Source organism: Mirounga leonina, unplaced genomic scaffold (genome assembly GCF_011800145.1).
Source record: "Mirounga leonina isolate KUSES-001 unplaced genomic scaffold, KU_Mleo_1.0 Mir_114, whole genome shotgun sequence".
Lineage (NCBI taxonomy): Eukaryota > Metazoa > Chordata > Mammalia > Carnivora > Phocidae > Mirounga > Mirounga leonina.
Genome location: NW_023270265.1, coordinates 53,822,397 through 53,850,051, shown reverse-complemented (window position 1 = coordinate 53,850,051; position 27,655 = coordinate 53,822,397). Strand labels below are relative to the sequence as shown.

The 27,655-nt window shown below is 56.0% G+C and overlaps 2 protein-coding genes across 6 annotated transcripts; one reads left to right on the top strand and one right to left on the bottom strand.

Moving 5' to 3' along the window:
- Positions 1-352: 352 nt before the first annotated feature.
- ZNF511 (zinc finger protein 511) lies at positions 353-8,120 on the bottom strand. 2 transcript variants are annotated; one of them, XM_034986588.1, is made up of 6 exons: positions 7,919-8,120; positions 7,453-7,526; positions 6,981-7,071; positions 6,674-6,798; positions 5,434-5,583; positions 353-4,610 (listed from the first exon to the last, which is right to left on the bottom strand). In XM_034986588.1, exons 1-6 carry the CDS (start codon positions 8,069-8,071, stop codon positions 4,532-4,534), a joined length of 672 nt encoding a protein of 223 aa, XP_034842479.1. In that variant the 5' UTR covers positions 8,072-8,120; the 3' UTR covers positions 353-4,531. The 2 variants fall into 2 exon arrangements, with proteins under 2 accessions (XP_034842479.1, XP_034842471.1); XM_034986580.1 differs by having other exon boundaries at positions 354-4,610; positions 6,981-7,182.
- TUBGCP2 (tubulin gamma complex associated protein 2) lies at positions 8,111-26,617 on the top strand. Of its 4 annotated transcripts, XR_004675937.1 has the most exons (19): positions 8,111-8,213; positions 10,727-10,886; positions 12,208-12,336; positions 13,105-13,281; positions 14,264-14,423; positions 16,476-16,683; positions 16,973-17,172; positions 17,537-17,726; positions 18,310-18,455; positions 19,918-20,098; positions 20,760-20,940; positions 21,707-21,879; positions 22,143-22,271; positions 22,655-22,775; positions 23,323-23,466; positions 23,986-24,114; positions 24,202-24,269; positions 24,804-24,967; positions 26,223-26,457. XR_004675937.1 is itself a non-coding variant. In XM_034986549.1 (17 exons), exons 2-17 carry the CDS (start codon positions 10,737-10,739, stop codon positions 25,242-25,244), a joined length of 2,859 nt encoding a protein of 952 aa, XP_034842440.1. In that variant the 5' UTR covers positions 8,111-8,213; positions 10,727-10,736; the 3' UTR covers positions 25,245-25,899. The 4 variants fall into 4 exon arrangements, 3 of the variants coding, with proteins under 3 accessions (XP_034842440.1, XP_034842448.1, XP_034842456.1); XM_034986549.1 differs by lacking the exons at positions 24,202-24,269; positions 26,223-26,457 and having other exon boundaries at positions 24,804-25,899; XM_034986557.1 differs by lacking the exons at positions 24,202-24,269; positions 26,223-26,457 and having other exon boundaries at positions 8,181-8,213; positions 10,701-10,886; positions 24,804-25,899.
- The last annotated feature ends 1,038 nt before the right edge of the window (positions 26,618-27,655 follow it).

Genomic DNA, 27,655 nt, shown 5'->3' with positions numbered 1-27,655 from the left:
GTTCTGGCTTCCTTGGTTTCAGAGGTCAGTGTTTGATATTTGTTTGACTTCAGGAGGCTCCTCCCAGTTTCCTTATTTCGGGGTTCTCTCCTGTGAACTGGCCTCTGATTCAGCCTGGATCCTGACTCTTCCCCCACTGCTCTTATCCACTCTTTCACTGCTTTGAGAATGCCCTTGGGGCGCAGTCGGCTAAGTGTCCAACTTTTGGTTTCCGCTGAGGTTGTGATCTCAGGGTTATAGGGTTGAGCCCCACGTTGGGTTCTGCACTCAGCACGGAGTCTGCTTAAGACTCTCTCTCCCTCTGCTTCTGCCCCACCCCCCCTTCTCTCTCTAAAAATAAATAAATCTTAAAAAAAAAGAATCACAATGAGCTCAAAGGGTTAAATATATTTGATCTGTTTCATTCAGCTGCAGTTGTGATTCTCAGTGATGCTCAAGCTATCATATCTCTGGCCAGTGGGACCCTAGTTAAGTTGGCTCCTGAGTCCAACCTTAGCATCCCTTAGTAACTTCCTTGACTTCTAAAAATGAATCCAGGCTTTTCAGTAAAAATACTGATTTAACAATATACCCATATTGGAATATGCGAAATATATGTAGTCAGCACATAGCAATGCTTCTAATTCAAATTTAGGACTACAAGGTTTCTATTAACTTCATTGATCTTAAATCTGTATCTTCTTTTTACCATGCCAAAAAAATTCAGTTCTCAACACTATTTGGGACATTTGAGCTGTTTTCAGTCTTTAGTCATTAAAAATTGTACTGAATAAAATGTCTTTTAAGTAGATCTTTTGAATTCTTGCCAGTGTGTGTTTAGGATCTATCCTTAGAAGCATATCTGCTGGGTCAAAGGGTAAATGCAAATGCAATTGTGTTAGATATTGCCAAATCCTCTTGGGGGTTTCAGCACTCAGCATCACCCAGTCAATGTGTGGGATGCCTGTTTCCACACAGCCCTGACAACAGAGTGCAACCAAACTTCTGGGTTTCTGACAATTGAATGTGGAAAAAAAGGCCTCAGGGTATTTTTATTTCTAACTCTCTTGCTGTGAGTGAAATGAGGGGGTCTGTTTCTCTCAATGTGATGTTCTGCTTTGGCTAAGGGTCATGCAACAGCGACACAGAAAGGACATTTGTAGGAAAAGTGGACTGGACTGAAAATCCCTACCTAACAATTCATCTTAAAATGACCCAAGATTGGAAGGACCCCTGGTCACAAGACAGAAGCAGATACTAAGTTTTGCTGGGAGAATTCAGACATGTCAGGGAAATTCCCGAAGAAAAGTTCCAAAAAATATAAACTCACAGTCAAAAATCACAAAATTCACCAGGAAACAAGGCACCATGAGTGAGTGAGCAGAAGAAATGGACAAAAGAATTAGACCCACAGAATCTTCAAATATTGATATTATCACTCAGTAATGTAAAATTAGTTTAATATGTTTAAAGAAATAAAAGAATGAATTGAAAATGTGATGGATGAAAGCTATAAAAATACAAGAAATCAGAAAAACAACACAAAACTAACAGAATTGAAAATCGTAACTACTGAAATTAAAATCTGAATGAGTTTAACAGCACATTTGATATAACTGATAAGAAAATTAGTGAACTAGAAAGTAGAACTGAAGAAATCGTCCAGAATGAAGCAAAGACCCCTACAAAGGAATGGAAAATACAGAAGGGCTGGTGAGAAACACAGCTCACTGAGGGAGATGGTCTGAGACACGTGTGGCTGGAGTTTGAGAAGGAGAAGGAACGGAGAATCGGGGAGAGGCAATGTGTGAGGAGATAAGACCCCCGGCTCACACAACGGAGTGAAGAGCCAGCAGGTACACAGACGCACTCCCTTAACTGTCGAGAGGAACCACAGAACAGTAAAGACGGAGACCAGACAGAGCCCTTCTGAGGAACGGTGACAAGACTGACCGCTGAACCCTCAGCAGCAGCCATGAGATGAATGAGACCCTCACCCGACTTAGGGAGAAAACTGCCGGCAAGGGCTGTATTCCTGACCAAACTCTCCTTCCAGAACAAGAACAGAACAACTTTTCCAGGCAAAGAGAACTGAGAACGCTCGTTCCTCCTGACCCTCACTAAAGGAAATTCTCAAGAGATTCGTTAGGCAGGAGGACAATGTTTCCAGCAGAATCAGTGCTAACTGTGGGGCTGCGGAGTGTGTGGGGACACAGACAGGACCCAGAGGCCAGTGTCCACCTCTCATCACACCCATGGCTCCAGGTGGTGGAATCGAACATCCACAGTCCATGGACTGTTTGGGGGGAGGGAAAGAATACCGATTAATCTTAGATCCGAACAAGTATTCACATATTAAAATTTCTGAGATAACATGAGAGAGTGCCTAACTTCCCAAATATCAGAATGAGAAAAGAAACCCACTCCATCCAAAATAAGGTACAAAAAGAGAAAAGAAAAAAAAGGTGAGCCAAGGGGCATTGAGCAGACTCATGAGGTTCTGAATATGATTTTGAGGAACTCGGCAAAGCCTGAGGACATGGTGCCCCCAGGACAAGAGCCAAGACTGGTGCTCTGCCCTGCTCCCTGTGAGCCTGAGCACTTCACACACCAATTGGGAACAAATGCAGTCACCCCAATGGGCTGTGGTCTCCCAAATAACAACATGTTGAATATTTAAACCTACGTATGATAATCCCATTTCCCACCACAAATAGACTAATGCAAACTCAGCATCCTCAAACACTGACAGCCTATCCTTAAGTCCTACTCCCATGCACCCTGCAATCAAGCTCTTCCTTGTCATCAACGTGTCGAGTTTCCCCTTGACATTGGACCTGGAAACCACACCCAGGTTTGGCAGCAGAAACACTCTCTCTGAAGTTTGACATCCTCCATTTCTCAGAAGAAAAACCAGGACAGACTGAACGAGCAGCTTTCTGGGTAGGGCCGAAGTGAGGATTGGAACCCAGGACGGACAGGCCCCCAAAACTACACGACAGTCTTACTGGGGCTGACATTGTGGACAACGACGTTTAGCACAACGTGCTGCAGTGAGAAAGGCCAGTGTGCTCCTGCAGATGGCGGGGGCAGTGCAGGGGGCCATGCAGGGGGGCTGGGCAGGGGGGCCGTGCAGGAGCTGGAGAAGGAAAGGTCTCTGAGGGGAGGTGGACAGAGACAGAATGGGAGTTTCGCAAGTTAGCATTGTCTCTATGTTGTGCTTTTAAGAGCCAAAGAAGGGACTCTGGGTCAGCCCTGACACCCCCCCCGCCCAGCCAAGGCTGGTCTCTGCCCCGCCACCCTCCATGAAGTGCACGCTAGGTCTCCTGTTGATGTCCTAGGACCTGCACTTTAGGTTTTGTTTTTTTTCTGTAGCACTTGGTAACCCACCTTTAGAGCTTTTCCTGCGTGAAACTACGGCTGTGACATGACCCCCCGACAGTCCCTTTGCTCCAGATTCCGGAGAGCCACAGGTGTGGCCCCATGCCAGGAGCTGGGGCACCAGCCTCCATGCCAGGAGCCACAGATGACCACCAGCTGCCTCCAGCCAAGCCCAGAGCCTGGAAAGGACAGGCTGGAGGTGAGGTGGGGAGGGGCAGGCCCATCCTCCTGCTGCTGGCTGAGCTGGAGCCCTCAAGCCAGCAGTCAGCACAGAAGCATCCCAGGCGCATGCCCGATGGAGACGGGGCCTCCAGAGAGAAACCCTGCTGTCGGGTCCCCACTCCACCAGGTGTAGCCCTGAGAGCCCCGACTGTATCAACACCGAGCTGACCCCGCTGTTTCCGTTCAGGTGCTGCTCCCAGCACTGCTTCCCCGGTAGCTGCATTATGCTCATCCACACGACGGTACAACAAGTCCGCTCTGTTCCTGCCGAGCATGTGCCAGCCAGGCCCTGGAGCTCTGACCAGAGCCCCCACCCTCGCTGCGACACTCCCTCACTGCCCCATCACGGTCTTTCCTTGGAGAAGCCACCCTGGCTGCACTGCCCCCCGAGGCACGCATGAGCCTTCCCTGGTTCTCACTAAACCCCATCAGGTCTGATCGCTGGTGTGGTGAAGGGGTGACCCAGGAGCCTCTCGTCAAGCCATGAACATCAGCAACTCAGTGCTGCACCTTGCCCTTCACCCCCTGGGGGTTTGAGGCTTCGTAAATCTTCCTGATAACCCAGCACTGAGAACAGATTAGCCGTGGGTAGCTGCTGCTCACTTCTGTACCCAGTTCAACAACATACAAGTGACAACTGGAGACTAACTGGAGACTGTTAAAAGCAAGTATTTACGTGTTTACAAAGCACATCCTCAGGACGGCCCCCGTTTCATTCCCGAGCATGTGTCGGGACCACTTCTGGAACTGGTGGGTCTGTCACTGCTTCTGCGGTCACACAGTGGTCCACCGAGGGACTGGCATCGAGGATCAAGGGTGGCAAAGGCCTGGGTCCTAGGGCAGCCACACCAGAAGGCGAGAGAAATCGCACTACTGACCCCGTGTCCTGCGAAAGGCAACCGCCCCCCTTGGGGTCTGCTCGGAGGCCCATGGCTCTCTGTCCACATTGTCACTGGTGTTCCTTTCTTTTCTTGGTGCTTTTAAATCCTCGTGATGCACCCTGACCGAAACAGATGGTAGAAGGTATTCTGAAAAGGAAAAAAGTCCTTATACTAAACCATTACGGTTTTTGCCAATAAAAAACCCAACTCGTAAAAGCAGCATCATCATGAGTATGCTCTTCTTGTTCTGGGGGGGCTCCTTCTCTTTCACTTTGTGGGACATTCAGCCCATGGGCACTCCTTTCCCTGGATGCCCTGTACCCCAGGCCCCAGGGCAGCTCCCTTCCTGCGGCTAGCCAGCTGCCTCGGACCTGCTTCCTGAGGGACACTCTCCCAGCCGGCAGCGCGCTTGCCTGGGACACTCGGCCAGGAGGGCCATTGATGCCAAGCTTCCAGGCCCAGGCTTCCTGTGACCCAGCATCTGGAAGAAGCCACGGGCATCCAGGACCCACTTGCAGGCCAAAGTCTGGGTGGGAGCGCGAGGGCAGCGGGAGGGATACAAGCCCATCTTCCTGTCTGTTTGCATTTGTTGGCAATCTCTTTTCTTCTGTCCAACATTTTCCCCAAAATTAGACTTAAAATCAAGTTTAACCCAATAAGAGAATAATTAGTATGAGAAAGACTTGTAGATCATAACCTTAGCAACTACAGCCAGTGGTCCTTCTATCCCAGTTTAGGCCACGATGCAAACAGGAGGGGGTGCCTTGCCTTCCGGGGTCCCAAAGCAGGGCAAGCACAAGAAACTGAGACATTCAAGAGAAACAGAAATAGGCTCTCAACCGCTGCGGAAGCCAACACTCCGACCCAGCATCTGCTTCTCTCTGTGAGACTACCACCCAGGGTCAAGCCCAGCGTCATCCTCATAAAACACACATTCAGAACTTGCTGCAGACAGACGGCAGGTACTAACCTGTGGCTGTATATCCACCGCTCGCCCACGGGTTCTGGGAGGGGGGCTGCGTGTTCAGAGCAGACTTCCATGGCGTCCCCTCCCGACTGCTCCCCATCAGCCCCCAGAGCTTCTGCCGACATTCGTACAGCGGCCACCGGCGTGGCTGGGCTGTGGAGACAGAGGGGTGAGCGGTGGCCCCTGTGACCCTGTCTTCTCTCACGGACCAACTCACCACAAAAACACTACTGTTTCTTGCAAAAATATTTTATAGCTATCCTGGCATACTGTAATGCTTAGACTACCAAGACAAAGACAAGCATTACGACAAAATCCCAAGTGAACATTAATATAACAGGTGCCATGTTTATAAGCTTAGTAACAATTACACTTTATCTTTTGAAAATAGTATTTCTGGGGTGCCACGTGGTAAATGCCTACCAAGGGAGCTGAAAGTCTTTTCATGACCATACGTGAGAAATGTACTAACGTTAACTACAGAGTACTGAGAGTCTCCTCCCTAACCCCTACTGGACCCAGCATTGCAGGGCTTTTCTCCTTGAAATGATCCCTCCAGAAGGAGAGAGCTACCTCACATCCAAAGCCTCCCACTGTCCCATGCTGCAGTGTGCTTTCAGAATTACATTACTTTAAAGAGCAAAGTCCCGCTGAGAGAAACTGGTCTGAAAAAACCTCAATCAACACAATTCTCAGGAGGTTCTGAAGGACCACTCAAAGAATCACTTGAAAGAGGCAAAGAAATACAACACAAATTCAAGAATTACCCCTGAAGCATTTCCCAGGTGCACTCTTAACAGTGACAGTGGCAAAGAGCTTTATTGTCAAGTCACCAACCAGACAAAAAAAATCACAGGGTCAGTGTGAGGGGAGGGCCTCACAGCCTGGGACAAATTCCCAGGGGCTGTCAGCACCACGTGGGGCTGGCACCTGGGAGGGGGGGCGAGGTGCAGGTACAGCTCTAGTGTGACTGCAGAGAAAGGGGTGATGCTCCTAGACGCCCCGGGGGCAGACAGCGCTGAGACCCCACTCATTCCCAACAGAGCAGCAAAACCATCCCCTACTGGTTCAAGCCCTCCTGACGAACAACTGCTGATCGGTCAGTGATTCCGTATCTGCAGCTAAACGTGACATAAGTAATGCAGATGCTTCACTACAGCACCATCCTTAGAATCTCTACACCCAAAATGCTCTTCTAAATTCAATGGCCTGCAGCTTTTGCTTTGTGTCCCGCCTCGCATACCCTCTGCTTTTCTTCGGTTTATCAAATCGGAAGTCGGCTGGGTAGAGGTGACGTCTCACCAGGTGATCCTTCCTGTCTTTGCTGGTCTTGAACTTCTCTGTACAGCCTTCCACCAGGCACTGATACTGAAACGTAAATGATGTCACCTCTGTCCTGACCCCCACCTCCATGGTGCCCCCTCACCTGGCCCCTGACCCCCACGGCGCTGGTACCCACTAGGCAGACAGCTCAGGAACAAGCCCCCCGCCCCCTCCCCCCAGCCCCAGATGACTGCACTTGGGCCCAGTGGACGCGACGCATCACCCACCATGTCCTGCCTTTCGGACAGGATCTGGAACAGCGAGTCATGCCACTCCAGTATGTGGATGTCCAGCAGGTGGACGGAGGGGAAGGCCCGTCTGCAGAAGGAGCAGACGTTTCTGTGCAGAGTGTGGTAGTGGTGCTCATAGTCCTCCAGGGAGTCGAACACCTGGCAGCACCCTGCTACCTGACAGGTGAACTCGGGCACCCTGGCAAAGGAAACCACCTCGTGGGAAGGCCACTCTGCTGCTAACAGAGGGCCTCAGGCTGCCGGTCCACACCTGTCCTCCAAGTAGCCTGATAAAGCATTGATGTTTCCTTCCCAATCCCAAACCACATTCTCACGGGCCAGCTAGGAGGCGGCCAGGCCAGACCAGAGGGGCGTGGACGGTGGTTGGGCAGAGAGCGAGGCAGCAGGTCACCCGCTAGGGGCGGGCGGGGCCCGGGGAGGGGGCGGTGCTGGGCCCAGAGCCACTCACCTGGGCCTCTCAGGCGCCCCTGTCACCTGCGTGAGCACGTCCTGGAGGTAGAGGTGTCGCTGCACATCCCCGTCCTGCGGGACACGCACGTGGTGGGCGGGGCCGGGCGCGGTAGTCCCGTTTCTCCGGCGTCCGCAGGCTCCGCCCCCACCACCGGTCCACCCGCCCCGCAGGCCCCGCCCCTCCAGCGGCGGCCCCGACCGCAGGCTCCGCCCCCACCATCGGTCCCGCCCCGCAGGCCCCGCCCCCACCCATCGGTCCCGCCCCGCAGGCCTCGCCCCCACCCATCGGTCCCGCCCCGCAGGCCCCGCCCCCACCCATCGGCCCCGCCCCGACTGCAGGCTCCGCCCCCACCCAACGGTCCCGCCCCACAGGCCCGCCCCTCCCGCCGGCCCCGGCCCCGCCCCCGCCCGGAGTCGGCCGCATCCGCGTCGACAGCTGCCTCCTCGCCGTTTGGCTCACCCACCTCGAAAAACTCGTGGTCCCGCGGGAAGCGCACCCGGCGCGCCGCGAAGTGGAAGGGCGGGGCCCCAGCCGCGGGATCCCGCTGCACAGGCAGCGGCTCGGCCGCCCCGGGCGCCCCCACCAGGCGGGAGTGCAGCGCGGGCGGCAGCTGCATCACCCTGCGCGCCAGCGGCACCGCAGCCTGCCGGCCCCCGTCGGCGAGCGGCCGGGCCGGAAGTGACGTCGCGCCACTTCCGCTGCCGGCGCGGGCTGCTGAGGGGCTTCGGCGGGCTGGGCCCGGACGCGGGGTGTGAGCGGTGAGTCCGGCGGGGGGCGGCGGCGCCTGAGCCTGGGGGGCGGCGAGGCCGGGCCGGCCCTCCTTCCCTGCGCGCTCGTCCGGCGTGCGCAGCGCTTCCCCGCGTCGACTGCCCGCGGGCGCGGGCGCGGCCGGCCGGTGGCTCGCCCCTGGGCCGCGCGCCGCCAGGCTCCGGCGCCGCCCTGGCCCCTGCGGCGTCCCGCCCACGGTCGGGTCCCCACACGGGACCTCGGCGTTCCCTTCGCAGGCCGTGACGCGCGGACTCCTGCCTGCAAAAGCTCGCGCTGCCCCCCTCAGCCGCACTGCTCGCAGCGCGGCCGCCTCCCGCCGGAGGGGCCGGGGCGGCCCCGGGGTCGTTCCTGCCTGCGGCCCGTCACCAGACCGGAGCCAGAGTGGTCTGTGGACAGTTCGCGCTTCACGGTGGCGCGTCTTGTTGGAAGCCCTTCGGCGGCCTCCCGTGACCGTGGTCCCCCTGGTCCGGGGGCCCTGCCTGTTGCGCCTGCCCTTCTAGTGCCCTGCATCCCGTCAGCGCCTGGCATGTGCCGGACGCTGTGCCCGGTGCCCCCCGCGGAAGGAGTAGGGGCGGGCTCTGCCACCTCGGAGCCTCCTGCCGAGCTGGGGGGACGACTGTGCAGCAGTCACCTCATTACAACGCTGATGGATGATCAGGGGATGCCACTGCTGGGGACGCTGGGGACTGGCCGTGGGGGGTGGGCGGGATGGCCCCAAGGCGGACTGTCCGCTCCTCGCACAGGTGGTTCAGCGTGGAGGAGGACGTGCACACGCATGCACGCAATGGTCGGGAAAAGGGGTCTGTCTTTAACAAATTAAAAAATAGCTTTGAAAAGTATAATTAACTTATCTCATTCTGGAAGTAAAGGTGTGTGGCTGCGTTCCCAGTCAATCATTTTTGCAGCTGGGAAGAGCTCTGGACAGACTCTGTTTTTCATCTCTTACGAAAAAGCATTAGGAGTCGACTTTTTTTCACAAACTGTCTAATGTTTTCCAAGCCCATTTGTGCAATTAGCTTTGAGCCCTCAGCGAACACTCGCTGCCACCTCTCTGCCTAACTCATTCCTGGGGAAATGTGCAGTAGGCGCCCTTGCCTCCACCCTCTGCGCAGCTCACGCTCGGGGAGGAGGGGAGTTCTGCCCTGTCACAGACGTCTGTGTTTGCGGCCACTAACAGAAGAACTCAGGAGCGTCAGAAAGATCTAGTGGGCTCTTGGGATTAGATGCTCCTCAGTGTTGTTTTCAGTGGGGATGCTGTGGACATTTTTGGTGGGGTGCTTCTGTTGGTGTTTAGGTTCTCTGGTCTCCTGCCCACCGAATACCAAGAGCACCCTTCTGGTCACTGTGACAACCAGAAGTGTCCCTTACACATTTCCAGATGTCCTCCCAGGAGAGGTCCTGCTTGCAGCTGAGAGCAGGTTCTTGCAGGAATCGTTCCAGATCTCCACAGAGAACTGGCTTCCTTGTACATTAATATTTGTGACGTGGGCATGTCTGTGCTTGTATTTTTACCACAAACACAAGGTTTTGTGCAGATAGTTTTAAAATAAACGTTCTCTCAGATGATCATTCTTCTGAAGTGCTGTCTCCACCTGCTTGTATCTGGTGGACAGCTGTTTCCTTTCGGTGGGAAACAACGTGCTTGCCATCTAGCATGACAAAGGGTCCTCAGTCCAGCCAGTATAGGACAACCCACATTCCTTGGGAAACCTTGTAGCACATGGATAAAACCAATTGCCCTTGGATTCAGAGAGGCCTCAGTGGGAAAGTTCCGTGTCCTCTTTGCTGTCTTGCTTGTAGTTTACAGTGCCTCGTTCGGGGTCCTCTGTGATTGGTAAGGTAACTGATGGTTTAGGATGCTGTTGGTGACTCAGATCCAGTTTTCCTTTTGTAAAACCAGCCAGTTCTCCAGTAACAACATTTGCACTTGGTCAGCCCTACGTAGTAAAAGCACACTTATTCTTGCTTCTCTAGTAACAACACCATAGGACTTGCCAAGTATGGGCCCTTTGGTGCTTTCACAGCAGCTCTGTGGGTACGATTTACTAGTCACCCTTGTCAGAAGAAGCCTAGAGAGGACAGGCTCCTTGCCTAGGGCCCTGTAGCCCAGACCTGGCCATGTCAGGGTTCAGACTGGCTGGGACTCCACAACCCATGCCCTGCTGCACCTCATGTCCGTGACTGGTTACTGTGAGCACCTCCTGATTTTACAAGTATGTGTGTTCATGCTTAACTGTTCTGCTTTTATGTTTGGAGATACCCTGGCTCTGGCCAGTTTTAAATGTTTATATACTAGGAGATGAGGGCCTCACTTTCTCGGTGTGGATTTGCAAATTAATATTCATTAGTTAATTAGCGTCGCGGGAGTGTGTGCTGAGTCTTCTCTGCTTGATGCTTGATATTTAACTTGGGCCTCGTCTTCACTACAAGTGTTAGCACACTTTTGTTTTTATAAACGGCTTTCCTCTTGCCTTTAGGAAAACCTGTTGTGATGTTGTTTCAGAGCCAAAACTATGAGTGAATTTCGGATTCACCATGACGTCAATGAGCTGCTCAGCTTGCTGCGTGTCCACGGAGGGGATGGCGCTGAGGTCTATATCGACCTGCTGCAGAAGAATAGGACCCCCTATGTCACAACCACTGTGTCTGCACACAGTGCCAAGGTGGGTTCCGTCCCGGAGCCGCGCCGGGCCCTGGGCGAGGCGGGCCCTGGGCGAGGCGGGCCCCGTCCCGGTGCAGTGCCGGGCCCTGGGCGAGGCGGGCCCCGTCCCTGTGCCACGCTGTGCACAAAGTTCACCAGCTTCCTGCCTGAGCAGCCACAGCATCACCAGTGTTGATGGCGGACAATGCTTGTTAAAGGCTTTTCTTGGACCAAGTATTGTGCTCAACTCAGTGCTTCTGATGATTCCTCATAGCAGTTCTTGTAACTCACCCTGTTGTACAGATGAGCAATTGGAGGCTCAGGGAGAGCGCTGGGCTGTCAGCCTGACCTCAGAACGCAGGTTCTGGGTCCCGTGAGGAAGCAGACTCCTATTCCTCTGGATGAAAAGGAAGCTCCTGGTGATGCCTGGCTGACTCAGTTGCCTGGAGCATGCGACTCTTGATCTCGGGGTCATGAGTTTGAGCCCCACATTGGGTGTAAAAATTACTTAAAAAAATAAAAATAAAAAACTTGAAAAGAAAAGGAAGCTCCTGGTATTAACTGTATTGACATCCCTTTAAAGCAGATTTTTCTATCTTTATTCAAATAATATATAATTCAAAATTACAGATTTTCAGTAAGAGAGAATTTTGAAATTTATTTTTAGAAACACATCATGAAGCTTCAATTATTTATCTATTTATTTATTTTTTAAGGTTTTATTTATTTATTTGACAGAGAGAGAGACAGCGAGAGCAGGAACACAAGCAGGGGGAGTGGGAGAGGGAGAAGCAGGCTTCCCGCTGAGCAGGGAGCTCGATGTGGGGACTTGATCCCAGGACCCTGGGATCATGACCTGAGCCGAAGGCAGACGCTTAATGACTGAGCCACCCAGGCGCCCCGAAGCTTCAATTATTTAAATAGATTAATAATGGCACCATAATAATTAGGAAAATTCACTGAGCGGAGAGTGTTTGGGAACACAAAAGTGAATGTAATTTATAACAAGGGAAACACCATAAATCAGTGAGCAAACATAACCCCTGAGCCTGTGCCTAATTCCAAAGGGAATAGCATTGAATGTATGAAGCAAATGCATAAACTGTTAGAAAAATCTAAGTGGTTATTTCCTGATCTCAGGCTGAGGAAGCATAACAGGAGGGAAACTACAGGGGAGACCGTGCATAGGGTTAACAAACTGTTTGTTGGGTTTAAGTCTTATCTCAGAGGTATGTGATCATTTAGCCTACCTAATTTCACTATTTTGGTTTTTGTGTTTAATTTTCTGGAAGATTTTTAAAAGTTGTTATTGTCACTGAATCTCTCGTGTTTGTGCTTTTGAGGTTAAAATAGCAGAATTTTCTCGTACTCCAGAAGATTTTCTAAAGAAATATGATGAACTGAAATCTAAAAACACAAGGAACCTTGACCCGCTGGTGTACCTGTTATCAAAACTTACGGAGGACAGAGAGGTAACGGCTGCATGGGCTCACGTTGGGAGTGTCGGGAAAGGCGAACGTGTGGCGGGCTTCTGACGGAGCTCGTGGGGTGGCTTGCGCTGGTGGATGCTTGCGAGGTTTGCCCCGTTGAGACAGTGCCCCTGACGGCACGTTTCTGGCTGCTTCCCCTGCCCCATGCTGGTGGCACCGTGAGGTACCGTACGGATGTGTTTGTGCTGCTTCAGAGAGGACGGAGCTCACGCTCGCAGTGAACTTGAGAAGTATTACAGCTGCCACCTCCCGGGGGGGGGGGGGGCGGGGCTTTACTTTTCGTTGTCTTATGCTGTGCTCTCACGTGTTGTGAATTGTGCATGTGTCCTTTGCGACACTAAGGAAAGCACTCAGGTCGAGGCTGGAGGAGCCGCTGCGCCCGCGAGCGTCCAGGGAGGTGCCTGGCCCTGTCCCTCTGCAGGCCCAGGGCCTGTTCAGGGGTCAAGGATGCGGCCGGGCATGGACAGAGTGGTCCCACTGCAGTATGGGAGACTGGCCGAGCGCAGAGACGGGGCCGTGCCCTTGGGAACGGAGTTTGGGGATTGGCTGTCACGCGGCCATCGGGTTTTCCTCCTGTCCTGATTTGGAGCTGTGGCACCTTGTGGCAGCAAACGCTGAGAGACCAGACTGCAGCTCAGGGACTCGTGGGGGTCCCGTTGTTCCTCCACGTGGAGTCGACAAGGAAGGAAGCGGGGGCTGGCTGTGCTCTGCAGAGCTGGCCCATGTGATCGTGGTTTTGTGTGTTTTCAGACTCTGCAGTATTTACAACAGAATGCGAAAGAACGCGCCGAGCTTGCAGCCAGCACTGCAGGCAGCGGCTCCACCAACTTCAGTGCCCCTGCCACGGCCTCCAAAATCTCCATGCAGGAGCTTGAGGAGCTGAGGAAGCAGCTTGGCAGTGTGGCCACGGGCTCCACGCTACAGCAGGTAGGGCTCCCCCACCACCCTCAGGGGTGATAGTCCTGGACCACAGGAGTGGATAACGGTGCAGGAAGGTTCTGACCCACCAGGCTGTCAGGCTTGCCTGTCGGGGGCACTCGCATGGATCTCAGCCTCCGTAAATTGTGATTGTTCCTTTCCCTCAATTAGTTTTTGACAGTTTATTTTTGTAAGAATATACTTTATAGACCATTTTCTATCTCTCATACTTACCGCTTCTCCTGCTCTTGATTTCATGTCCTGCCCCAGTCCCTTGATGTACGTCTCTCTTCTCATGGGGTTGCCCCTGTGGCCTTCAGGCCCCTCAGAGCAGCACCCATGAGGGTCTGAGCAGAGCTTGTGCTTGTTGAGCTCAGTGGCTCTGACGGGCACGGCAGCCAGCACTGGTTGCTTGTCTTACATCAGCACCTCCCGTGTCCTCACACTGCTACCCTGTGTGACAGATGAGGAAATAGTTGCACCTCCCCTCTCACTGGCCACCCTTGACCTGGTACTTCTGAGGACTGCCCTGGTCAGCTTCTGGTGCCTGGTCCCGCAGGAGGACCGCAGCTCTGGGCATGTGCAGGAGGTGGCCTCTCCCCCTGGCCCTGAGGGGCCCAGGTAGGGGCTCCCTTCTCTAGCTGGCTGTCCCTGGGGCCTTGTCTCCACCCATCAGGTCATGTCTAGACTTTGTGCCACCAGGAAGAAGCCATTGAGTCTATGGTAGGTGTTCCCAAGAAAGGTGCAGCTTGTTGCCCGTGCTCCTGGCTTACCTGTGGGTTCTGCACAGACCGAGACCCCAGTGAGAGGCGGGGTCCCTGTCCTGTCACCAGAGCCTTGCGCTGTGATGGGCATGGAGACGCTCATTTCTTCACGTTTTTATTGAACCCTCATGTGTTGAGTGATTGACTCCTCTGGTGCCGTAGATGTCAGTTTTAAGTATTGGTACTAAAAGTATGTCTCTTTTTGTTTTTGAAAATATCCTCACCAGTCTCTAGAACTTACAAGAAAGTTGCTTCGAGATAAGCAGAACAAAAAAAATTCCGGCCAGCGCCTCCCTGTCTTTCCACCGTGGGTATATGAGAGACCCACACTGGTTGGGGATTTCCTGACTGGCTCAGGCGTGAGCACGGACACGGCTGTGCCTGTAGGTAGGTGATGTGTGTGTTTCTAACAGCCGGTGCCTTTGAGCGTGTGGTGCACTGCCCTTCCTGAGTTCTCATCCTCGGTAGTGCCGAGCTCTTGTGCTCTCGCTGCCTCTGGATGTTCCTTTCTCTCTCCTCCTCCCCCCACCTCATCTTCCAAGCAGATCCTTGGGGCTTGCTCCCAGGTCTTTCTTGCCACTTTTCCTTCGCAGGGTGACCTCGTTTGTTTTAAGGAATCATATTGTCCCCATTGCGATCCCAGATCTCTATCCTCAGGATGTCTCCCTGAATTTTGGTCTCACGTGGCCATCTGTCTGTTGTTTGTGTCTGCAGTGGGGCTCCTGACCCTCCCTTTAGTGTCTCCACTTTTCGCACGGCGACTGGTCACAGGTCACCGGGTCCTGGAGTGGCACCTGTGTTTGCTTCCTTCCCGCTGCACCAGCCTGGTCCCAGGCGCCACCCCCCACCATCTGTCCCTCTTGCCCAGACACAGTCCTTCTGCTCTCACTGGCTTGGGGCTCAGCACCTCCGCAGAGCTTGCTGTGTTAAAGGAATGTTATGGATCTGCTCTGTCTGGTATGGGGCCATCTGTGGAACGTAGCAAATGGGCATTGAACTGCAGCCGGTGCGGCTGAGGAATGGGTGTTTAGCTTTCTTTCCCTTGGCCCAGGTAGCCGGTGGCGTGGGGCCTCACATCCTGCCCTGCTGCCCTGTGGCTGTCTCTGTCATCCCAGAGCTAGCGGCTTTGAGCCTCAGGCCTGTGTCCTGTGTAGCTTCTCTAGTGACCCCTCAAACTCTGGGGAGCCGCAGAGACCCTGGTGGATTGGCCTCCAGGCCACACCTCGCTGTGCAGTGTCCCCTCAGCCTGGCTTGTTCCCCTGTCCCTTCAGCGCTCAGCCTCCAGGCTGGCTGTGCCACCCCGCTGTTCTTGCTCTCTCAGCCTGCGACGCTGTCCTTTTCCATGTGTGAGCAGGGTGCTGGAGGGCAGGGTGGCATCTGCCCCCCGAGGCCAGGGTCCCCACCGCAGGACCAGCTGACCCGGTGCTGCACCCCTTATCCCCCCACTGAGGGCATCCACTGGGGCTCTAACTGGGGTGATGCTCAGATTTCAAGTGAGTTGGGGGGGGTTGAGGCGATTCCTAGAAGGCACCCCTGCGCTTGAGAAACAGGAAGCCGAGCCTTGTCGCTCCGGTCGGAGCTGTGGAGAGGAAGCGGAGCTTGAAGTCCAGAGTGTGGCTCTGGAGGCCCCGTGACCCGTGCCTCGCCCAGACCGGCAGCTGCTGTGCTCAGAGCCTGTGCCCGCCGTCAGCAGGCTGGTGCGCTGCAGTGCCACCCTGCCCGCCAGGCCCCGGTTCTGCGGTGCCACGGGGCTGACGGGCTCCCACTGGGCCGGCTGCGCAGGGCTGGGCTGCGGGGCGGGGCACGGACACCGTTCTGTTGCTGCTGCGTGTGCTCCCCATGCGTGGCCGTCTGTCCCAGCAGAGGAGGACGCCGAGGGTTGTGAACCGAGAGAGGCAGGAGCTGCCTGGGCCTGTTTGGCCGGTGGCCCTGGCTGATGGCTTGTGACTGTCCTTAACTGGGTGGTTGTAAGGAAACCGTCTCATACTGTGCACACGTGCTGGAAGTTGTCACCACTTCCAAGTCTTTCAAGAAAGTCTTTTCATCCCACAGCAGCCCAGACTTGTTAAGTTGTGACGAGTGCTGTAACAACAGCTTACGTCAGAAGTGCTTTTTATATTCCTGACTTTCTCCTTTTAAATGTCAGGCTTTTATTTGTGTCCAGAGGGTTTTATCTGCCTGGTGCTTTAAGGCTGTGGTGCACTGCCCAAGCTCCACCTGTCCTGTGCTCATGGTGCTTTTGGAATCCCAGCCTTTAAAAGCTCCCTGGGATGAGTCAGATCCCAGTGAACAGCCTGATTCTCATGCCCATGAATGTTTGAGGGAATAACAGAGAAATCAGTAGAGGGTGCCCGAGTAGATTAGGGCAGGAGAAAGGTCAGTGGGAGTGAGGGGCCCTGGAGGTGAGGCCATGGCCCAGCTGGTATCTGCGGCCCACAGGCACGCTGCCCCTGGCCTCCCAAGAGTCGGCCGTGGTGGAGGACCTGCTCTATGTGCTGGTGGGTGTGGACGGCAGGTACATCACCGCCCAGCCCCTCACTGGGAGGCAGAGCCGCACCTTCCTCGTGGACCCCAACCTCGACCTGTCCATCAGGGAGCTGGTGAACAGGATCCTCCCCGTGGCTTCCAGTTACTCCACGGTGACCAGGTAGATGCCAGACGGGACCTGAGGCTGGACACGGGCCTTCCCAGGTGCTCTTGACCCCTGCAGCTCCCACTTTGTGTCTGTAAAGATCATTTGACTCCTTTTCTAAAGAGCGTCCTCATCTTTTTGTGACCTGGTTTCATGCCTGACACGGTTTTGAAGGGCCTGGGGACAAGTGCAGGGGGCTGGTTTCGAAGAGCTTGAGTGGGGAGGGGGCTCAGAGCATCTGACATCTAATCTGAAAATGTAGCCTCCCCTGCTCATGGGTCCTGGGTGCTCCTTTCCCTCCTAGGTTCATTGAAGAAAAGTCTTCCTTTGAATACGGACAGGTGAACCATGCCTTGGCGGCAGCCATGAGAACCCTAGTGAAGGAGTACCTGATCCTGGTCACGCAGCTGGAGCAGCTGCAGAGGCAGGGCCTGTTGTCACTTCAGAAGCTCTGGTTCTACATCCAGCCGGCCATGCGCACCGTCGACATCCTGGCCTCCCTTGGTGCGTGCCTACCCTCCCACCCGCCATGTCGGCCGGGCCATGGGAGGGACTTGGGGCAGTGGGCAGGCACATTCCATGGCGGGTGGGTTGTGGCGTGTGAAGGTGAGACTCCCAGACCAGCGTGCGAGGCATTCGTTTCTTCACTGTGGACGCCAGGGTGTGAGGCCAAAGCCTGTATTGTTTCCTGTTTTAATCTGTGGGAGGAAAACTCTGGAAACTTATCAGTAGATAAACTTTCATTAGTGATCACGAGCTTACGGTTTGAGTGTCCCCCACAAAAGGAGCACCTGGGGTGTCGTGACATAGCTGGGGGAGCCACAGGCAGCCCTTCTCAGCACTGAGTGCTGCCCCCCCCTCCTGGCAGCCACCTCGGTGGATAAGGGCGAGTGTGTCGGGGGGTCCACCCTGAGCCTTCTCCACGACCGGAGCTTCAACTACACGGGCGACAGCCAGGCGCAGGAGCTGTGCTTGTACTTAACCAAGGCCGCCAGCGTGCCCTACTTCGAGATCCTGGAGAAGTGGATCTATAGAGGGATAATCAATGACCCCTACAGGTAGGGCTCGCGGAGCCTGGGGAAACCCAGGTAAGACGCCACGTGCAGCCACGCTGCCCAGGGAGGCTTCAGCGTGTCGAGTGGTGGGGTCAGAATCAGCTCCGTGCGGCTCCCAGCTCCTGTCGCGGGCTTCCGTCGCAGCTGGGGAGCGTGGGTGTCCAGCACGTTCGAGGAGCCGGGGCGGCCCATAGACAAGTCTGTCCTGTTGAGGTGTATTTGCTAAAGGACTTGAAAAGCCAGGCCTAGAGGTAGCGTTTCCCTGCTGGTGATTCGCGTAACAGTCTGGGGGGGGGGCCTGACAACGTGATTTTAAAACCGTGCCTCGCTAAGAGATACCTGAAACAGGCGTGAAGGGGTTGCCCCCCTGCTGTGGGGGTCGGCTCGTTGCCTGTGTTCACACGGGAGGGAAGGGCTACGTTCCCCTGACGGGTGGAACTAGAGAGGTCGACCTGCACCCCTGTGGCCCTGAATGTCCTCGGAGCCCCGGAGCGGGCTCTCAGCTGGGGACGGTGGGCACGGGACATGCTGAGCCCATCCGCCTGTTGGCGTGGCTTGCCGCCTGAGAGCGTCCTGTGGTTGCCAGCGAGTTCATGGTGGAAGAGCACGAGCTGCGGAAGGAGAAGATCCAGGAGGACTACAACGACAAGTACTGGGACCAGAGGTACACCGTCGTGCAGCGGCAGATCCCCTCCTTCCTGCAGAAGATGGTCGGCAAGGTGCTCAGCACAGGTGAGCCTCGCGCCCCAGCCCAGCACATGCTCGCCCTCTGTCCTGTGGCTCTGTCTCTGTGCCCCTGCTGCTGGGCAGGGGCCCCGCCGTGCGCTGCAAGGGCTGCAGAGCCTCCACAGGGTCTTCTTGTGCCTGGCCATTGTCCCGTCTGACTCCTGCGGCTCTGGGTGCTGTCATTTTGTTCCCTGACCCCAGGAGGTTGTCTCCCAGGTGGCTTTTCTTCACTACTTTGTTTCTAGAGCTCTGTTACCACTGACAGGAAAGTTGCTTTCCTGCTCCCAGCCGGCGCCAGTCGTGCGGCTTTTCCACACCAACATCCAGCTCTCCTGTTGTCTGTGCACACCAGCTGGGCGTCCTGTGAATTAGCCCAGTCCCAGCACGGACCTCTCAGGGTTGGTGGGCGCGGGCTCCTCAGGCTCAGAGCTCAGTCCCTCAGGGCGGCCCCCACATCAACACTGCTGTCCACACCGCTGTCTGACGTCGCTACGAATTGGGGGTTCCCGTGACCCCCTCCTCGGGGTTGATGATTTGCTAGGACGGCTCACAGAACTCAGGGAAACACTTTACTTTCTAGATTACCGGGTTATTAGAAAGGATGCAAGTGAACAGCCAGCTGAAGAGGTCCATGGGGCGAGGTCTGGGCAGGTGCCGAGCACAGGAGCTCCGAAGTGCGTGGCGCTCGGTGCGCCATCCCCGTGTGGACGTGTTCACCACCCAGAAACTCCACATCGCTCCACTTAGGAATTGTAGGGAGGTTCCGTTATGCAGGCGTGAGTGATGAAATGTTTGGCAGTTGATTTATCCAGTCTCCAGCCTCTCTCCGAGCCCGGCATCGGGGGGTAGGACCAAAGCTCCCGCCCTCTGGTCACAGGGTTGGTTCCCCGGCACGCAGCTCCCAGCCTGAGCTGGACAGGGGCTGCCCAGAGTCACCTCCCGGCGTAAACTCAGCTGTGCTCGGAAGGGGCTCATGAGCCACAAGATTGCAAGAGTTTTAGGAGCTCAGCGCCAGCAACAAAAACAAAGTCCAAAGATCCAGTCCTTCTGGGTCAGTCTCATACACCACTATAGGAACAGCAGTTGAGGACCTGGGCCTCAGTGGCCCAGTGGTGTTCCACTCACCATCATATGGGCTGGGAACCGGACAGGCTTCCAGCCAGGGACTTGGTGATCAAGGACGGGGTTGGAAGATGGTTGGGAACCTCATTCTCTGAAAGCTTTTTTGAAATTATTTCTGTGCTCTTTGTTAGAAAAATCCTGATGAAAGAGAGTCTAGCCTGTTGTAGCACTTACTGCTTCTGTCCTTCACGGGCATCAGTTGTGTTTCCCTGCCTCACGTAAAGGGCTCTAGAACCATGTTTCCAGTCCGCTAGCTAGTGTTGGGGTCACAGTATCCGAGGTTTGGGCCTGTGGTTTAGTGTCGGTATAGTGAAATTTTTAATCTGTTTTCTCCTTGTCTTTTCAGGAAAATATCTGAATGTAGTCAGAGAGTGTGGTCACGATGTCACCTGCCCAGTGGCCAAGGAGATCATCTACACTTTGAAGGAGCGAGCATATGTTGAGCAAATCGAGAAGGCTTTTAACTACGCCAGCAAGGTCCTGCTGGCCTTCCTGATGGAAGAGAAGGAGCTCGTGGCGCACCTGAGGTGAGCTGTCTGCCTTCTGCCTTCTAGCTCGGCTCGTGGAACCCTCCTGGCGTCTGACCAAGGCCAGAAACTTACTCTTAGTGGCTCTGTTTTGTGGACAGAAACACAAGCATGCTGCTAGGTTGTCTCCAGCCTGAGAACCTTGCATAGTTGTGACCCTGCCACCTTGGTCCTGCTACCCAGAGCCCAGTGGGGCCATGTCTGCCTGTGTCACCTTGGGGTGACACAGCTTGCCCAGTCTTGCCCCCGGTCCAGGGCCACCAGCCCTTTCTGAACACAGTGGTCCCTCACCTGTGCCTAAGAGCTGTTCATTTCTGCTCATTTGTGAAGCTGACCGTTTCTCCCCTTTCTAATGTACTTCTCTGGTCTATGGCCATACCACCCTGAACACGCCTGATTTCGTCTGGTCTCAGAAGCTGAGCAGGGTCGGGCCTGCTTAGGGGAGTGCTGCTGGGCGAGGAGCTTGGCTCGTCCTCCCTGGGCTGCGCTACCCAAGGCCCACCTGGCCCCACCTCATCATCCAAACTGCTGGTTGTATTGGGAGCCCTTCGTCTGCACGCAGCTCTTCCTTGTCAGCCGTCTGTCAGTTTTCCCAAGTCTAGGCCACTCTGCGGGTCCCACAGCTGTGCTGGTGACCCCCGTGCCCCCACCCGCTCTGTAGGTCCATCAAGCGCTACTTCCTGATGGACCAGGGTGACTTCTTTGTGCACTTCATGGACCTCACCGAGGAGGAGCTGAAGAAGCCAGTGGACGACATCACGCCCACCCGTCTGGAGGCTCTGCTGGAGCTGGCCTTGCGCATGAGCACTGCCAACACGGACCCTTTCAAGGATGACCTCAAGGTGGGTCGGGGCCTGGGGCTGGGGGAGTGCCCTTCAGACCCACCAACCTGCGTCCAGATAGGTTGGGCAGCTGCCTGAGCAAGATGGCCATGAAACCCCAGGAGAACCCAACTCCCGATGGTGATGCCGCAGCTCACCCTTGAGCAACACGGGTGTGAGCTGCGCAGGTCCGTTTACACACAGATCTTTATCGATAAATACAGTACAGTGACATAAACGTATTTTCTTTTTTATTAACGGTTCCTGTTCTGTAGCTTACTTTATCATAAGAGCACGGTACATGTTATGATGTACAAAATACGTGCTCGTCACGTGTGTCAGGCTCTCGGTCAGCAGTAGGCTATTCATAGTTAGGGATACGGGCGGTCTGCAGGTCCCCGTGGACTTTCAACTGAACCAACGGGTTGGCGCCCCAGCCCCAACATTGTTCACGGTCAGCCTACTGTTTTCCACTAAGTATGCCGCTCTTTCGGCTGGGTCCTGGCACTTGTGGTAAAATTATAAATCTGAAGGGATTTAGGCTTTGCTGTGTAGTTTCTCGTTTACGCCATCGGGCATCTTAAAAATGATCTCTCTGCACTTTTTGCTTTGGTGGAAAGCGGCTGAGGCTTTATTGGCAGACACTTGTTTTGTAAGCCAGCCTTCAGGATGCAGAGTCTACGTCAGAGGAAGCTACCTCAGTCCCAGACTTGCTTCTCCAGCTCGTGGGGCAGCTGGGCTGGGGCAGCGGTCAGGATGTGACGCTTTTTTCTTTGTCTTTCTCAAGATCGATCTGATGCCTCATGACCTCATCACTCAGCTCCTGCGGGTTCTGGCCATCGAGACCAAGCAGGAGAAGGCGATGGTCCATGCTGACCCCACTGAGCTCACGCTGAGCGGCCTGGAGGCCTTCTCTTTTGACTATGTTGTTAAGTGGCCTCTGTCACTGATTATCAATAGGTGAGCATTGATCTTTCCGGCGCCAGCTGCCCTGGACACAATTCCAGGTTTGCCCGGAAGGCAGGATTGTATCCAGTCTGCAGACCGTTCGCAGCGGCTGTGCACGTCCACTTCTGTGCGGGGTGGGTTGCCTGGCTGCCTGGCGGCCAGGGAGCAGAACGGCATCAGCGAGGTCAGAGCCTCGGCCACTGTGTGCCGTGAGCCTCACGGTGTCGGAGGCCAGCAGCGCCCACCAGGTGTCGGCCACCTTTTCCTTCTTGCAGAAAAGCCCTGACCCGCTACCAGATGCTCTTCAGACACATGTTCTACTGCAAGCACGTGGAGCGGCAGCTCTGCAACGTCTGGATCAGCAACAAGGCCGCCAAGCAGTACTCGTTACACTCGGCAAAGTGGTGCGTCTGTTCTGCGCGCTCAGGTGCTCCCCTCAAGGCAGGAGCGTTTCACTCTTCACCCCTTTAGAAAGGCAGCTTGTCATACGGCTCTGTGGCTTTTCGACCCCTGACAAGTTTCACATTGCAGCGCGGGGCCGTGGCCGCCCACGGTAGACGTGGCTCGGTCCCTCCGCTGTTGGTGCGGACGTGTGGGTGGCCGGGTCTGTCACCGTGAGCCCTGTGAGGCTTGGGGGTGCTTGTTCGCTCCCGCCGGCGCACACGCTGGTCGGTGACACCGGGTGGTATGTGTGCCCGTGTGGGGGCGCTCAGCGCAGGGCACCCTGACAGCGGGGCGGGGGGGGCCCGCGGCTGCCACAGCGGCGACCCTCCTTGTGCTCGCTCAGGTTTGCCGGTGCCTTCACCCTGCGACAGCGGATGCTCAACTTTGTGCAGAACATTCAGTATTACATGATGTGTGAAGTGATGGAGCCAACGTGGCACATCCTTGAGAAAAACCTGAAGTCTGTGAGTTTGAACTTAAGACGGCATAACACTTAAAAGGCTCTACGCCAGCTGGGTGGCACCAAGTAGGTTCTTGGGAAGGGAACGTAGTGGGCCGGATGTCGGGGGGTTAGTGCAGTGCTTGCTCCGGGCTGGTGAGGAGGAGACCGCAAAGCCCTCCGTACACGGAAGCGGTTTCTTCGTGAACACAGCCAAGGTGTGCGTGAGTGAGACTGGGATGTGGGGGGGTTCCCCTGAGGTGGTGCGGAGAGCCTTGGGGTTGGGGTGGCTCTGCGCCCCCACCCCCATCCCAGCACCCCTGGGGCCTGTCAGCAGGTCCCAGAAGCATGAAGGGACGGCAGCCGTGGAAGAACCAAAACTGTGGCCTTTTGGCGGCATGTTTAGCATTTTTTTGTGGGGGTATTTTGAAGTTTTCTCTCAAAAGCCGTAGGGTCATTTAAGGAAAGGAAACAAAACAGAAGTACACAGAGCAGCAGCCTGGCCCGCGTAGGGTCTGGTCTCCTCGCAAAGTCGTGCCGAAAGCCAAGGCAGGTGCCGTCTCTCCACGCAGGCGTCCAACATCGACGACGTGCTGGGTCACCACACGAGCTTCCTGGACAACTGTCTGAAGGACTGCATGCTGACCAACCCTGAGCTGCTCAAAGTCTTCTCCAGGCTCATGTCCGTGTGCGTCATGTTCACCAACTGCATGCAGGTGTGCCACCACGCAGCCCGCCCGCCTTCTGCCCGCCCTGTGCAGGGCTGTCTGTCTGAGCCCCCTTCTGCCGTTGTGGGCCGGGACCAGCAGCTGCAGCATCTCTGTCCCCAGCCCTTTTCTGGGCGCCTGGCGTTCTTTTTGTCCAGTTCAAGTTATTTGATTCAGTTACAAGCAGCTGCCTAAAATGCTGATACAGAAAGTCAGTATTGGGAGGCAGAGGGGGTGACACAGGGTTCACCAGGACTCCAGGGCATGCAAGGTGGTCGCCAGCGTCTGGGGGATAGGAGCCTGGGAGCCAGATCCGTATGGGGCTCGCCCTGGGGAGATGCCATCTTCAGAAGACTCTGTTGACGAGCCCTCCGACAGGCACCCTTGGAAGCCATGTGGGCACAGGTGCAGCTCCCCGAGTTCACGTCTGCTGTCCCCACATCTGCAGATGGTGCCTCAGCTGTGTGGTGGCACATAGTCCACTTGGGTTCCTTGAAACTAACAACAGCGTTTCTTCCTGACCCCAAGAGATTTACGCAGAGCATGAAGTTGGACGGTGAGCTGGGCCGGCTGATGTTGGAGCATGGCACAATGCTGGGGCCACCCACGGAGGCCGAGCGGGCGGAGGAGCGTGCCCGCAAGGAGCTCGCTAGGAAGGTGTGCAGCCTCCGGCTTCGTCCAGCAGGCCCGCTGCAGCCCTCCATTCTGTTGTCCCTTTGATCAAAAAAAGTTCATCCTAATTAGGTTCCAAACATGAGCTAGAGGATCTCTTCTCCAAACTTGTCCAAACCTCAGCCCCGCTGTGCTCGAGGGTGAGGCCACAGTTCCCCGGAGCAGGGGTTGGGGTGTCCGCAGAGGGCCTGCCACGTAGCAGGCACAGGGCCGTGGGCCCTGCTGTCATTACAGAGTCCAGCCTTAACCAGAAGGGCGAGGTGTCTCCGCCTTCTTTGAGGGGATGCGGGGAGGGGCATGGGCCCTGCAGCACCAGCCCAGGTCTGGAGGGAGCTCAGGCCCGCACTCCTGTGTCCACTCCCTTTGCTGAGAGGGAGCCAGGAGAAAATGCTGCATTCCCTTGAAAATCTGAGCCACGTAAAGAATCCATGAGGTGCATGGACTTGCTGCTTCCTTGTGGGAGCAGGGCAGGGCGCCCACTGCCCAAACAGAGCATGTCTCTGTGTTCCGCAGTCTCAGGAACTTTTATGATGCCTTAACTTTTATCACATGAAAACTTGCCCAAATCCCTTCTATTTAAAAAAAAAGGGGGGGTGGGGAGGGAGGCCGAGCTGGTAGGGAACAATGCCAAGGTGGGGCTAGAGGCACTCACGGTGCATGACCGTGTCTTCTAGTACCTGGCTGAGCACGTGGATGCCCCTCAGCTGACCTCCAGCTTCGAGGCCACCATCAACAAGTTTGATAAGAATTTCTCGGCACATCTGCTTGACCTTCTGGCCCGACTGAGCCTCTACAGCACCAGCGACTGTGAGCATAGCATGGCCAGCGTCATCTCCAGGTGGGTGCGGATGGCCTCCTGCCCCGGCTGCCACGGGCACCATCCTGTCCCCGTGTGGCCGCGAGTCCCGGGCTTCCCCCGTGCGCCCCCCGCCCCCCGCCGTCACCACACAGCTTTGGGCCGCCCCAGGGAGGGAGTGACTGAGGCGGGGTCTGCTTGGGTGTGTGGGCGTTCGTCCCTCACCTCCTGTGCTGCTGCTGGTCACTGCTCACTCCCTGAAGTGACAGATGCACGTGTGCGGTGGTTTGTGTTCCCTCGTGAGCGTGTGCACCAGTGACCGTCTGTGCCCCCGGCGCTGGTCCCTGTCTGTGGGCCGGGCTGGCTCAGGCTCGCCCAACGCTTTGCTCCCTGAGCCAGGACCCAGGACTCTGGAAGGGCCCCCCAGCCCCCAGCCTTGGGCCGTGCATGGCGGCAGCATCACCCCGTTTTCAGATGAGCAGCCAGGAGGCAGGCAAGGGAAGACAAGACCAGCGGTGCTGCTCAGGCCAGGAAGTCACTGGGAGCCAACAGTGGGGGTCATGGCAGCGCTTACTAAAGCCTCCTGTTTGGGCTCTTGGGGCTGGCTGTGCCTTGTCACCACTCTTAGGAGGTGTGACAGCATTGCTGGTGACTCTGGGAGGGCCCGTTGGGGAGGACAGTGCAGGAGCGTGAAGACAGGTGCAGGGGGCCAGCAAACTGGTCAGCCAGTTTGTGGTTCTGGGGCCAGCAGGTTCCCATGACCTGTGGAGCCCGGCAGTGTCCTGGACGCCCCGCTCTACAGAGGGGAGGCAGTGGGTCAGCTGATTTCCAAGGGATTGGGGTGGGGGTGTCCTTGCCTGGGAAGGTGTCAGACGGACGTCTGATATCCTAAGTACAGGGCCTGGGAGGTGCCTCCAGCCTGTGGCACGCTTGGGCCCTTGTGCCAGGTAAGGCTGGCCCCAACATCCAGGGGCCGGGGAGGGCTGCCAGGGAGGTGGGTGGGGGGTGGGGGACAGCTCTTCTGCTGGGGTTTTAGCAGAGAAACCGAAGCTATGCTTCTGCTTAAACCCCTAATTAGGAGTTTTGGTTGTTCCGCTTTCAGTTTGCATGTGTGTTTAGGTTCCGATGTCAGTGTTGCTTGAACCAGGGAAGGCTGTGTGGGTGGGTGTTCCTCGCACCTGGTGCAGAGCCGGCCCTTTGCCTGTGGGGTGGATCAGTTGCCTGGTGTGGCACCGCAGGGAGGGCACCTCTGCACCTGGGGCATCTGCATGGGAGCCCAGCCCCTCTCCTCCCGCAGACTGGACTTCAATGGCTTCTACACGGAGCGCCTGGAGCGTCTTTCTGCAGAGAGGAGCCAGAAGGCAGCACCCCAGGTGCCTGTCCCACGGGGCCCCCCAGCATCAGCGCCCAGGGTCGCTGTCACCGCACAGTGAGGCTGCAGGTGCTGTGGAGAAATGAGTTCAGAACCTTTTACTGGAATAGCGCTGAACCACCCGTTGTTGCTGTTTAAATATAAAGTCTGAATGTCGTCCCCGCGTGCTGCTCTCGTGTCTCGGGGTCCTGGGTTCTGCTCTGCAGCAGCTGCCCGGACCCGAGCGGGCGTCTGCACGGCTGTGCTCTGTGAACTTCCTTCAGTCAAGCAGGGTCACTTTTTAAAATGTTTCTGTTCTCAAATAAAGAGAAGTGAAAACATATGGCATTTGGGCAACATGGAAGATAATTTCCAAAATGCCATGCAGGGGACGGGGTCCAGGTGTCCACAGCTGGTCAGGTACACAGGCCTGGACTCCCAGAAATCCACTCTTGTGCTAGGCTGGGCTCCGGGCATTAGGGGGCAGCACGGTCCTCGAGCTGTCGCAGGGCCGGGCCAGAGGGTGGGGGAGTCCTCAGGAGCACCTGCCCGCCCAGCCCACCTGCCCGCCTGCAGAGGTGCTGGGTGGAACCCGACCCTGGCCCGCCCCACACCTGTGACTCCCGCCATGCTGCCCACCTGCCAGAGGTCATGTGTCACTGTCCCAGTTGAGCTCTGACCACCTGCTCCAGGAGGGGGGTGTCCTCCTGGGGGGCAAGGAGGAATGAGAGCCAGAAGCAGCCTCCTGGAGGCAGCCTGGGTCCCCCCTTGCGGCTGGGGTGTGGTCACTTGGCCTGGCCGCTGCCTTGCACAGGAAACACCGTGGAGCTGGGGGCTCCCCTTCAAGCCACAGGCGTTTTCCTCTTCCAATCTGCAGTGTGTGCAGCCATCATGGCCAGAGCCCCAGCATTGTGCAGACCTCGTGCTGAGCAGAGGAACCCGTCAGCCCCTGGCTTGTGGCCCTCCTGCCCTGCTCTGAGACCCAGAAACCTTGTGTCCCCATCCTGGGCTCCGGGCAGCAGGCTTGCCCATTGCATCTCAGGGCTGCAGGTGGTGAGGGGGGAGGGGTGGGACAAGAGGTGTGTTTGGGGGGCTGCGTGGGGTCCTGTGTCCTAGGAGCAGGCCCATGCTGGTCCTGGCTGCCAACGCTAGCTGCCCGCGGGCAGTCTGGTCCGGGGCCCACGGAGCGTGTGCGTCCGTGGCAGCTTTGGTTTCTGCCAGTACAGGGGCTTTAGCCTTTTACTTCCTGTTTTAAAATAATTGCAACATACAAGGAAGGAAGGGAAGATGGAGATGGCTGGGGGCGTGGGGTCTCACCTTGTTTCATCACAGGAAGTGGTACGTAAGGGGGACAGCACGTGTTCAGACCATTTCTACAC